Below are 12496 nucleotides of genomic sequence, written 5' to 3'. Positions count from 1 at the left end.
TAGAGCTTCTGACAGGAGAAAGGGTAGAAAGGGTAGGGGAAAACTAATGTATCTGAAGAGAAGAAGAGTAATGATCAGAACACACTCTGGATGTCTACTCCATAACTGGCACTTCCCTACAGACCATACATATTCCTATCTTGACAGGCCATTTGTAAAATCGCAACTACTCCTGCGACACACACAGATGGGAAGTGCCTGCCACTGGACTGGGACTGGGACTGGGACAGACGTTAGAAAGGGGGCAAAAGAAGGCACCCTTCCAACCGTGGAAATTAAATGTAGAGCAGAGTAGAAAGAAATGAACTTAGTCAAAAACGATGTCTTAGTGGCCTGGGAAAGATGGAGGAGAGGTCGCGGCAGGGAAGAGGGGAGGGCATCTTAGCAGGAGAAACAGAAAATAAACTCCATGTTTCCAAGCACAAAGCCAAGCACAAAGGGCCAGCTCCACAGTGGTGCTCTGAAGACTGTCAAGGACAAGACCTGGAGACTTCATGCTCTGAAGTGAGCCTGGTCCTGCTGGGCTAAGTGCACAGTGTCCTGCTACTGTGACTAAAATGACAGCAACTTTTCCCCCCATCAAGCCAAAGAGAGCTGTGTTCATTCCCAGAAGGCATCAAAAGAATTCAGACTCCTCTTTGCCTCAGCAAATAACACGTGTGTGTAGATGTGTGATTGCAAACGTTAAGGACCCATGGGGAGCAGTTCTGTGGGGCAGGCAGTGTTTCATTCTACTGGACACAATGGTAAAGCACCTGTCAGAGTCACTGCGGAGGGTCAAACGCCGTGCCTGGAGCCCACACCTCAGTGCTTCCCTGACTGCATGCTGCTGGGGGACGTGTTTGCCTGTGTCGTTCCCAGCCTGCGGAAGTGCGCAGGCACCCCGATAATGCAGAATCTGGAAAGCTTAGTAACGTAACCTCATGACACTTCGCTTTGATCCAAGGAACAATACATGTGAATACCAAGTCATACTAACAGTTCCAATTTCTCCCCAGAAACAGGAGAATTTTAGGCTTGTTTCCCTGATACCAAGGGGAAACAAACTGCATGCCTGCAACTGTGCTGACACACAAGACCGAGGAGAGAAGCTGAGAAACCGATGACAAACCAACCTTGTTGGCAGGGTGCAGCAACCGTCCGCTGTGAGTCGGACTTGAGTCTCGTAGCTGTCCAGAGGGCACACGGCCTGCTGAACGGAGGGGCACTCCACAGTGCTGCAGTCCACGCTGAAAACTGAGAGGGGCAAACAGAGGCACCATTTACTGTTACATTTACTTGCATTTTTAGTCCCAACATGAAACACTGACCCTTTGAAAAGAAAGGGCTGCAGGTTCCCTGCGTCCCAGAACCCTCTCCTAGCAATGCCATTTTAATTTCAGGCAAGAGTAGAGAATTGCAGTATGTCCTGGATCAGTGCTGGCAAGGCAGGTTACCAGACGTCTACGGGATGAGGATGAGACATAGGGGGAGAGTGACACCAGTGGCTGTTACGTGGCTGGAGAGAGCCAGCCAGCCAGAGGCGCTTCTTGTGGAAGAGACAGACAACGGACTGTTTGGCTTGAGGGATTTATCTAGCAGTCAGGGAAAAAACCACTCTGACCAACGGTTAGAAACTTGCAAAGAGGAAAATCACTATCGCCTAGCCCTGTTCACAGACCATATTAGAAATGCCACAAGAACAAGGATGTTAGAAATAATATAAAGCAAGAGATAGCTGGGACAGGACAACAAACCAAGTATAGCGAAGGTGAGAAAATGGTCTAAGAAGTCAGCACAGGCTATGAAGTCAGCGGAGGGCGGTGGGGAGCTGGCAGGGGAAAGACTGGGGCCGAGAAGCTCAGGACGACACATCTGGCTTTCTGATGCCTTTACTTAGCCAAACATAACCCACTGTTTACATACGATGATTGTCTTTAAGTGTAATAAGGTGATCGATACATCTACAAGTTACGGCTCTGATCCACTCTGGGGGAATGAAGCACGAAGCTGGAGAACCAAAATTGTTAAGCCTGCTTTCCCCGTCAAGCACACTTAGAAGGAAGAGAGAAAGAAGAAACAAAGATGTTCCCTATGTGCAGGCCACGTGTACTAGTGGATGATCACTCTGGCTCTCTGACTGGAAGGCCAGACGTCAGGCTGCCAGGACCCGAAGTGGCAGGTGTGCCCATCTTCCCCGGGAGGCTGGCAGCAGCAGAGGGGGCTGCGACCCTGCGACGCGAAGCCGCGAGGCTGCGGAGGCGATGCCCGCGCGTACCTGGTTTGCACTCATAGAGGTCACAACACTGTCCCGGCTTCCCTGAGGCTTTGGACACTAGAATGTTCAGGTATCCCGGCTGGCAGACTTTGCGCAGGCAGCCCGCGGGGTCGCACACGCAGCGGCTGGGTAAGGGGCAGCACTCCCCGGGGGGAGCATAGCCCTCGATCAGAACGGAATCTTCAGGACACCGTGGAGAGAACTGGACTTCACAGCGGGCCTTGGAGCAATCTGGCTTCTCTTCTAAATGGGAGAGAAAGAATTTAGCACATGCCCGGAGGGCAGCGTGGGGCACTGGCGTCATGAGCACGCAGTCCTGAGGATCTATTCATGGAATGAAGAGAAGGGGAGAGAAAGAACTCTGGTAGAAACCAGCGTAGCCAACTGTGAAGATCTCCCCCGAGATCCACTCACAACAACGGGAGTGTGAGGCTGCAGTGACCTCCACCTTTGTGCTCACCAGTGCTGAACACTCCTCGTCCAGTGCTTGGACCAGATCAAGAGTGGCTCCGGCAGGTGCCTGCATGATGTGCAGAATCTGGGAACTGGGCTCCAGCACTGACTCACCTGAAGATCTTTGAATTTAAAAGGAGTTTCAAGGGCTGCTCTTTGAAAACAGTGTATGTTTAAAACCCTGAAACGGACCCAGGAAAAAATCCTGGCTACTTCAGGGACTGGGGACAAGGTATGTGACAATCAACATGAAAGACCTCCATCTCTGAGCCCTGAATTTTAAAGAGATGAACTTATTCAGATCACAGGATTCTACGATGTGGAAGCTCAGCAAGATGGAGAATGAGCTGTAATCTCCCTGAACACCATCTGGCCTTGTCTATCTCTAGCAGCGATCCATCAAATGCCCCTCTCTCCTTTCTTCGGTATTCTGTACTGACCACGGCTGCACTGCCATTTTAAAAGGTAAGAAAAATCGAGCAAAGCCCTAGCTTCTGGAGTCCCAGTCCATAGTGGAGTCTCTCCGTTCAAGTTTTTAAGAAACCTATACCAACATCATGCCCTTGAGAAAAAGGCTGAAACGAACTGAAAGCACATCATCATGGTCTCACGATCTCTGGGGCAGATGAGGGAAGTTCAGAAAACACTGGGTGAAAATGATGCCATGTGGTATTGGGGTATGTTATCATCAGCTCTGTGTTTCCTACAGTGAAACCCATACAGAATCACAAAAGCAAAGTCAGAGCCAGATCACCTAGTCTTGGTCTTCTAAACAAGAAACTGGTCTGTTTTGTAGACACAGAACCGGGAGCACAAGAGTTCAAGTGATCTGCCTGTGGTCAGTGGTAAAAGGAAAACAAGAATCCAGGCCTCCTCACTTCCAGCTCACTCGGCTCCTCCCTTTACAAAGGTAGACCTATTTCCAAAACCAAGTCTTCCTCAGGTCACTCCTGCCTTGACTGTTGTATCATTCATTCCACTGACTGTCTACCTCGTCTACTTCCTGGCTAATCAAAGTACACTGTAGGAAAGCCTTCACACTCACAGTTCTAGTAAATTCATTAAAAAATAATTATTAGCACCTGCTGTTCTAGCACCATGGGAGGCACCATGAAGAGAACAAGCATGGGTTCCTGCTCTGGTATAATTCATAGCACAGTGGAGAGAAATACCAAGTAAAGAACAAACATCATAAATGAGCAAACTGTGTCATAGCAGAGGGTGTCCGTGCCATGGGGAAAAAATGGAATGGAGCAAAGGGGAATCTGAGTGCATGGAAATGGGGGGACAGTTGCAATCTGGTTACAACAGGCATCAATGAGAAGGCAGTGTTTAAACAAAGACTTGAACAATGGAGAGGGTAGGCCATGGGAGAAGAGCGTCCCAGCAGAATGCACAGCTAATGCACCCCTGTGTGTCCCAGGAGGAGAAGGGAGGCCAGTGTGGCTGCAGTAGGATATACAGAGAATGCATAGAGCCCATTTTCCTAAGGTAACCCCAAGCAACTGCCTTGCAAAGAGAACACAAGAGAAATCCCACTCTTGGATATCCATCAGTGTGGACAGAACAAATCAAAGAGCTGATGAGCAGAAAGTGAATCTTAACCTCATGGGGACTGATGGAGACGGAGTGTGTGAAGTACCTTCAGGGGATGGCTTATCGGCAAACCCAAACACATGGTCTCATAGTGAGAGCTCCGTGAATGTAACTACAAATAGCACTTAATTCCTACTCTTGTTAATACGCTGCAATTAACTTATTCTGTATCACATTCTATTACACTCTTATCCTGCAAAGTATCTGGTATGTATAATCGGACTTTTCATGCTTCATAGAACGTGCTTTCATCATAACCTACCATATTACATCTTCCCAATTATTCTGCTCTTTATACTTCATGGTCTCAATGTTTTCACCTACTGATGTGTTTTGCAGTTTGAACTTTGAGAGATTTATTTACCTCTTAAGAAGCACCTTTGTAATACAATTGGGGTAAGGTATATAGACACAGTCTGAACCACTGGTCTGAAGGGATTTAGGAATGTTAAAAATGAAGGTTAGGTCTTATTAAGTGCTTTTTCAATTTTTCTCAAGATGATTGTACTGGTTTTCCCTTTAATTTATTTTATAATCAATTAGCTATTTTAAAGTTATCCTTGCTTTCTTAAAGGCTCTTTCTAAAGATCCAGCTGGATTTGACTTTAAATTCATAAGCTTGACTAATAGTCACCGGTAGCTCTTTGGGGCGCGCGCGTGCACACATGTGTGCTGCCCTTATCCAGGCTTAGTTCCCAAGTTACGCTAAATTGTTCAAAGAGCTTTTTATCATTCTACCTTACTCTGCTATAAAACAGTCTAAATAACATAAGAATTATCCATTTTTTGATGTTTTCATACAACCTACCTGTGAAACTATCAGAACTCAGTATTTTTGTTAAAGGAAGAAGGGACAGATTTATTAGATTTTAGGCATTCTACTCTTTTAGAGTCATCTGTACTGAAGTTGCTAAGTGTCTAATTTATCTAGACCTAATTTATAGATTTTCAAATTCATTTCAGGTTGTATGACCATTTTTTTTGTAGTTTATGTGTTCATTTGTTCTGTTAGTTTTTGAATCTCTTCCTTCTTCATCTTCCAGATCATTTCACTGACTTTTCTCTACTGCTTGGTTCTCTTCTATTTCCTCTATTTTCTAAGAAATGCAAATAATTTTAATTGTGATTTTAATACTTTAGGCCAAATATTGCTTTGTTATATTCTGATTTTTGGATATGCATTACTCTCAATGTAACTTATTTTTTTTTTAAGATTTTATTTATTTGACAGAGAGAGATCATAAGTAGAGAGAGAGAGAGGAGGAAGCAGGCTCCCTGCCTAGCAGAGAGCCTGATGCAGGACTTGATCCCAGGACACTGAAATCATGACCTGAGCTGAAGGCAGAGGCTTAACCCACTGAGCCACCCAGGCAGCCCAATGTAACTCATTTCTAAATAATCTATAATTCGACTCTGATTCCCTCCTTAACTAAAGACTTTATAGAAACATGCTACTAAAGTTCTGCATAAGTATTTCTGGCTTTCCTCTTGATTTTAATTTTTAGTTTTATTGCCTTGTTGCAGAGAATGTAGGCCATACAATTTTCTACTTCCATTAATTTCTTAAGCTTGTGTTTGTGTGTATGTGTGTGTTTTGGCACAAGTGTGTACACATGTGGTCTAAGGTCAACTTTAAAATATGTGGTATTTGAAAAGAACATGTATTCTCTGTTTATTGGATGTAAACCTGCAAATCTATTCAATCAAGCTTTACTATGACATTCAGATCACTTACATCTCCTCCTTTTTATTTGATTTGCAAGAAGGATCTGTTAAAGTCATCCACTATGAACCAATAACTTCTTGTATTTCTAACAGATTTTACTCTAAATTTTTAAGGTTGTGTTCTTAACTCCATGACTAGCAGGCGTAAGATTCAAGCCTATTATACTGACTTGGCAAGTTGTAAAATGATGCTTTCGAAGAATCTAGATTTCTAAGATTTGTATCTTTCTTTTTATTTTTGTAGTTGTTAACATTCTTGGCTTTTCTCTTCTTTCAACCCTTTTCTGAGTCTTGATGGATTACCCAAAAGCCCTCCTCACCAGCACCCTCCCCCACCCGTTTTCACCTGTGGCTTACACCCAACTATGGTTACCATAGCATCAGGAAGTGTCTTTCTGATACTTCTTTTCTCAGCCCCATTTCTAAATTAATTCATCCTATGGATTTCATTTATTCATCTATGCCTCCATTCTATCTCTCTTCCATGAAGAAAATGAGAACACCATGTATTTCCCCTCATTTAGAAGGTTTTTCTGATATTACCTCTGAATTTTAAATTTCATCCATTTGAAAAGAAGTCTCTCCTGACTCTTACCCTATAGAGTCTAACAAATCTATATATAATAGTTAAGTTAATTAACAAGATTTTCAGTCTGGTTGCCTTGGCAACGCTTTGCAACTGGCATCTTAAAAAAAAGAACAAAAACTGCCCCAGATATAGAAAGATTAAAGTGAAAGTATCACTTGTAACAGGGGTCACTGAGAGAAAACAGCTTCTTTCATCATATTAATTATCTTCCTTTAAGAGGTTAGCCCTTAAAATACTGACAGGGTCACCCCATATTAGAATGATTTTACATTAAAGTGTGTATCAATCTTAGTCACTTGAACCTGTGTGACCACATGTTGGCTCATTGTAGATCTTCTCCAGGTCCATAGGTCAACAGGGAAAGTACAATCATGATCTACAAGTAGCAATCGCATTCAAGATTTTCTGCTTAAACACAGATATAAATAAAACCAAAGTTGAAACAAAAACTGCTAGATGGGAGGAGGGAAGGAAAAAAAAAGAGAGAAAAACATTATACTGCCAGATTCTCACTCTATCTGATTTTTGCAGAGTCCCACACATCTGACCCTGAAGCCTTCCTCCTCTTTCAAAGGCTCTTAAAATATCACTTAAAATGAAATGGAAAACAGGCAGCATGAAACAGACAACTGAAATCTAGACAGGTAACTAACTCCAGAGTCCAATCTGCTGAGGGCTCGCGGGTCCTTTCCCTGACACCTATTCCTGAGTCTCACACACACAAACACCATGCAGGCAGTGCATGGTCACTCGGACACAGTCTTTGGGAGTTCCAACCACAGAGGTATTTCAAGGGACACCAAGTTTGAATCAGACCTGATATCACAGAACTGAGAAGGCAGAGTACAGAGTTAAGAAGAAGGAGCCTGGGACCACTGTTTCCCCTACACATCACTTTGGTAATCTCGTTCCCTCAGAACCGGAAATCTTGGAGCAGCCATGGCATCACGAGGGGACTGCAGGAGCCACTTGGGAGTCTGTGGGAGGCAAATCTCCTCGAGGTACCAGCTGAGGCGCAGTCCGAGAGATCCTCTAATCCCACTCTCACTCATTCATCTGACAAATGTTTACTGAAGGACTTCCATGTGCCAGGAGTTCCTGGGCACAGAGCTTCGAGCAGGGAATAAAACCAAGTCCTTGCCCTCCTAGATTCACAATTCTGGAGCGAGACAATAGACCAAGAGTGACACAGTGTGCTGCCAGGTGGAGACAAATGCCCGAAGCAGAATCAGCAAAGCGGGTGCAGCAGGTGGGCGAGGCCAGTACCTGCACGGAGGCCTGAACAAAGGAAAAGAGAAGGCAGGCGAGTAGCAGGCCCGGAGTGTCTCAGATGCAGGGACCAGCAAGAATCAAGGTGTTAAGGCAAGAACTCTCCAAAATTACACCTCACAATTATTAAGAAGAAATCTACACTGGTGTAATTCACCAGTAGAAAATACCGATAAAGACTTACAAGAGGAGGCTTTTGACAGACGTTTCTTATTAAGGATTCGGTTGTCAGGACTGGGCTAGCCAAATGAAAGCGATCTTGATTGACGGGGCACCTTCTATGCGTGGGGTACCACGCCTCTCCTTTTCTCACCCCTCTTTCATACTCCCATGGGAACAGAGAGAACACCTTTTTGTCTACCTGGCAGATGAGGAGCCTGGGCACAGAGAGGTTAAGAAGCCTGGCCAAGGTCACAAAGCAAGTGACAGAGCCTCTAAAGCCTACAATCTTCCCACTGGTCCACAATGCCAAAAGCAAAAGGAACTTCACCTTTCCTCATCAGCTTTCCTGGTACTTGTATATTTAGTCAATGGCTACACTTTTACTCACATATAGAGATGCAAATTTACTTGCACAGACAGAGAGGTTCAGGGTCTTTGGTACTGTCCTCCACACTTTCTGGTGGCCATGCTCCCAAACTCATTTGCTCCTTGGCCTTACACACGCTGCCTGATAAAAGGTGGAGCTTTTTTGTATCCAGCACTATTTTGTTCTGAATACTTCTATTACAAATGTAAGACGTATGTCATCCCTACATTTTTAAATTTAGAGACTGACTCCTTTAAAGTTACACTGTGAATTCTCTTCATTCACATTCCATGATTTTATCATAACCTTTTTTGGCAAGCTTCGCAGTGAAGACTTGTTCCACACAATCATAACCCCGAGGGGAAAAAATTAGGCTTGTTGATACAGTCCCAGAAATATTTCATATTTCAGCTTGTTCAGAAACACCAGCTGTACTTTCCCAGCACTCTCTTTTACTCTGAATTTAGGATTTAACAGTGAGGGAATCTACATATGCCCTTTTCTTGGCAGTTTCTTAAAAGTGCCAAATTAAACTCTTTCATTATCTAATAAAGTTAGTTTGCATCACAGTAGAATATAAATTAACCAAATATAAAGAAAAAATTAAATTATCTGTAAAACTGCAACACGAGATACTTCAGTGGTTCTCATGCTGGCTGTCCATGAGAATCACTTATCAAGCTTTTAAGAATACCACTGTCTAGATGCCACCTTAAATCAATTCCGTCCGAATTTCTAGGGGAGGGCCCTGGGAATTAAAATATTTATTTTAATAGCTCCCTGGGTGATTCTATTGTGTGATTAGAGCTGAGAATTACTGTGTTACTCCTCTGAGCAAACTGGGAATCTTTACAATGAAGGTCCCTATTGACAACAGAGCTTTGCCAAGGGCATGTTCAAACATCCTGTCAAATGGCAGCTGGCTATGTGCCCAAGAAGCAATGAGCCCTCCGGATTTCTACCTGCCACTGAATGGCCCAAGCTCTATGCTGAGACCCATGCTACCTCCAGGAATCTCCCAGACCACACATCTTGTCTAACCAGGATCTAACTGAACTGAGTTGAAAATAATGCTTTAGATTAGAGTTTTGCTACTCAAAGGGTAGTTGGCCCCTGGACCAGCAGCATCATGTTGGGGCTGTAAAGACCCAGACCCTTGGGCCAGACCTAATGAATCAGAAACTGCACTTTAGCAAGATTTCCCCGTGATTCAGCTGTCTTGAGTAGTGGTTCTCAAACAGTGGGTCATGGGCAGGAACATCGGACTCTCTTGGGGATATGCTAGAAGTGCAAATTCTAAGGCCCCAGAGCAGACCTATAGGATTAGACACTCAGGGGGAGGGGCCCAGAAATCTACCCCAAGAAGCCCTCTGTGTGGTTCTCTGACACAGGGCAGTCTGAGAACCACAGGGCTACAAGAGTGATTCTGCACCCTGGCAGCACAAGAGACTCTCTGGGGAGCTTTAACAGTCCAGAGCACAAGACTACAACCCAGACCAAGTACATCTACTGGAAGTGGGCCACTGGTATCAGGATTTTGTGAAGTCTCCCAACTTCTCTAAAGTTGGTCCAGTGTTCTAGGCACTTCTCCCCACCAATATCCCACACTCCCAGGGGATTCGAGGCTGCTTTAATTGTCAGGAAACCTGAATCAATGAGTTCTCTGGAATCTTCCTGGAAAAGAGGAGAGCTCCCCGGGAAGAGTGAAAATAGCCGAGAGGGTAGGGAGTAAAGAGCTAGATCCCAAACATGGCCTGTATACATTCTATCGAATTTTAAATCACAGTTTACCAAAGGTTATTAGAATTCTGAGTCCAAAGACATTTTATTTCATCATCTGTTAATTCACACCAGGAACATGTATTCAATTTACTTCCAGAGGGATCTGCCACTTATATAATTCAATTTATATATTCATACAGAGTAACTTGTTTTCAAAATGTAACAATGACATTTTTTTTTTTGAAAACTGGCAATAAAATAAAACCTCAGGATGGTTTGGATAAATGTACAAAGAACTGAAGATGGCTTTCAAAAAGACTAATTTTACCTAATAAACTTCTCTGAATATCTCGTCCCCTTTTTGCCATAAACACAAACCCACAGAGAAGAAATGAAAATTATCAGAGAATGGGAAAATGACTAATGAGGAAAACTTAAATGAACTAAATTTGTGTAGTTGGTTCAGCACCATCTTAAGAGGAATCTTCCTAACAGTTTGAAAACATCATAGAAGCATAAACATTAGAAATGAAGAACTCCCCAGGGGGATGTTTAAACGGAAGGCAACATCCATTCCGGGATACAAACAAAGCCTCTATCTTGCACAGTGGCTCTGACTTTGTGTAGCCTGCTTTCTATACTTCAAGATTTCCTCCATGATTACATGTGTGATCATGATACAGATTTGTAATCATGATACAGATTTGGAAAAACATAACATAAGATTTATAAGATGAGAGAAGGAAGAGTCTGGCATTCCTCCTCTGTGAAATGGGGGGCTGGTGTTGTGGGTGCCCTCTGTGGATGGCGCCTAGCCAGGAGTTCTGTGAGCCCTTCCAAGGCAACCAAGGACTCCAGGCCTCTGCTCCTTCGAGGAGGACCAACAATAATTGTTGAGTTAAAGGAGGAGCCAGTCTTTTTCTTTTAAAAGTCCAGGATTTGTGGATTTGTTAACAATGTAGAGTTTTAGTAGTACATTAGAAAAATGCAATCTTATGAGACTAAGAAACAAAGAACAGAAAACCAAGGGTGTTGGTAATATTGTCAATAAATTCCCGAGTCCCAGGGATTTGGGGTTTCAAATGTCTTTAGAAGGACTCCAGAGAATATTATGTGATTATATGATTGGAGGTCTTCAGAAGTTCCTGGAAGTGACTATACTTATGGGAACAAACAATGTATCAAGAGGGGCAGCTGGTGTCTCAGTACCTTGAGCATCTGACTCTTCTTGACTTCAGCTGGGGTCATGATCTCAGGGTGGTGAGACCGAGCCCGGCATCAAGCCCCACACTGGGTATGGAGCCTGCTGGAGAGTCTCTCTCTCCCTCTGCCCTCCCCCTCCTAACTCACTCATGCTTTCTCTCAAAAAATAAAATAAAATAGATCTATCAAGAATAAGGCAGGCACAGAGCAGCACAAGTAAAGGACAGGTAGAGAGTACTGCAGAATATTGCTGCTGTTTTGTCTCTGCTGACAACAGCAGCTGCAAATAAAGAACAGCAGGCTATTTAACTATTCAATTGGTAGTTCGCATGACAGTTTACACATTCTGGGGGAAAAAAAAAACATGATCCAAAATCTACAGAATCCAAAAATCTACAGAAGTAGATTTTTGAAAAAATTATTCTGGCTGTTTATTTCCACTTTCTTTTCCTCCCTTCTTTGTTTTACTTAAGATAAAATACTTGTTTATACCACTTGCTTGCCATTGAGCAGAGGTTACTTATTAGATACTTTTTACCTTTCTTGTATGGCAATCAGTCTACCTACCAGCTTACTACCAAGATTTGAGAGCCAGAAAAAAACTATGTTCAAATCTTGGCTCTTCCACAACTAGCTGTGTGATCTTGGACAAGTTTCCTGACACCTGTCTGTGTCAAAGTTTCCTCAGGGTTGTGGTAAGAGTTAAGCAAGACAATATATATATTGCAAATAGTCCTCTCCCTGGCATGATAAGAATCACTCTTATCGTCGTCATCATCAGTTACTACAAAAAGTCTAGGCTTGGAGTCAGAATGACCTCAGAATACTCAGTATATGTGTGTGTTCAATGGGGCACAATACTTATTCTACAAAAATGCTTTGGAGATTAAAAGAATATACACATGCTTTTATATTACATAAGTATGTAATATATATGCTATATAAATAGAAAACATTTCATGTTAAACATATACATGTGATGTGTGTGTACACATGCACACACATGCGTGCGCGCACACACACACAGACACACACACAGACACACACACACAGGCACTACCCTAGGCCCTCACGTTGGCTCACTTCTCTCAAGTCTGTTTTAAACCTAATGCTCCACCCAATGCCTGGGACATGGAAGTGATCATCCTGTGTG

General features: G+C 43.4%; 1 protein-coding gene across 3 annotated transcripts in view; it reads right to left on the bottom strand.

The window, feature by feature from the left end:
- CRIM1 (cysteine rich transmembrane BMP regulator 1) overlaps positions 1-12496 on the bottom strand; it is a 189615-nt gene that overhangs the window by 102630 nt on the left and 74489 nt on the right. For 2 of the 3 annotated variants that reach the window (XM_044261765.1, XM_044261764.1), the window contains exons 3-4: positions 2258-2500; positions 1116-1236 (exon numbers count right to left, since the gene is read on the bottom strand). In XM_044261765.1, coding sequence (XP_044117700.1) covers positions 1116-1236; positions 2258-2500 — 364 coding nt within the window. The remainder of the gene's footprint in view (positions 1-1115; positions 1237-2257; positions 2501-12496) is intronic. The other variant, XM_044261767.1, reaches the window with a different exon arrangement.

Source organism: Neovison vison, chromosome 8 (assembly GCF_020171115.1).
Source record: "Neovison vison isolate M4711 chromosome 8, ASM_NN_V1, whole genome shotgun sequence".
NCBI lineage: Eukaryota > Metazoa > Chordata > Mammalia > Carnivora > Mustelidae > Neogale > Neogale vison.
This window is presented reverse-complemented; position numbering and strand designations above follow the sequence as displayed.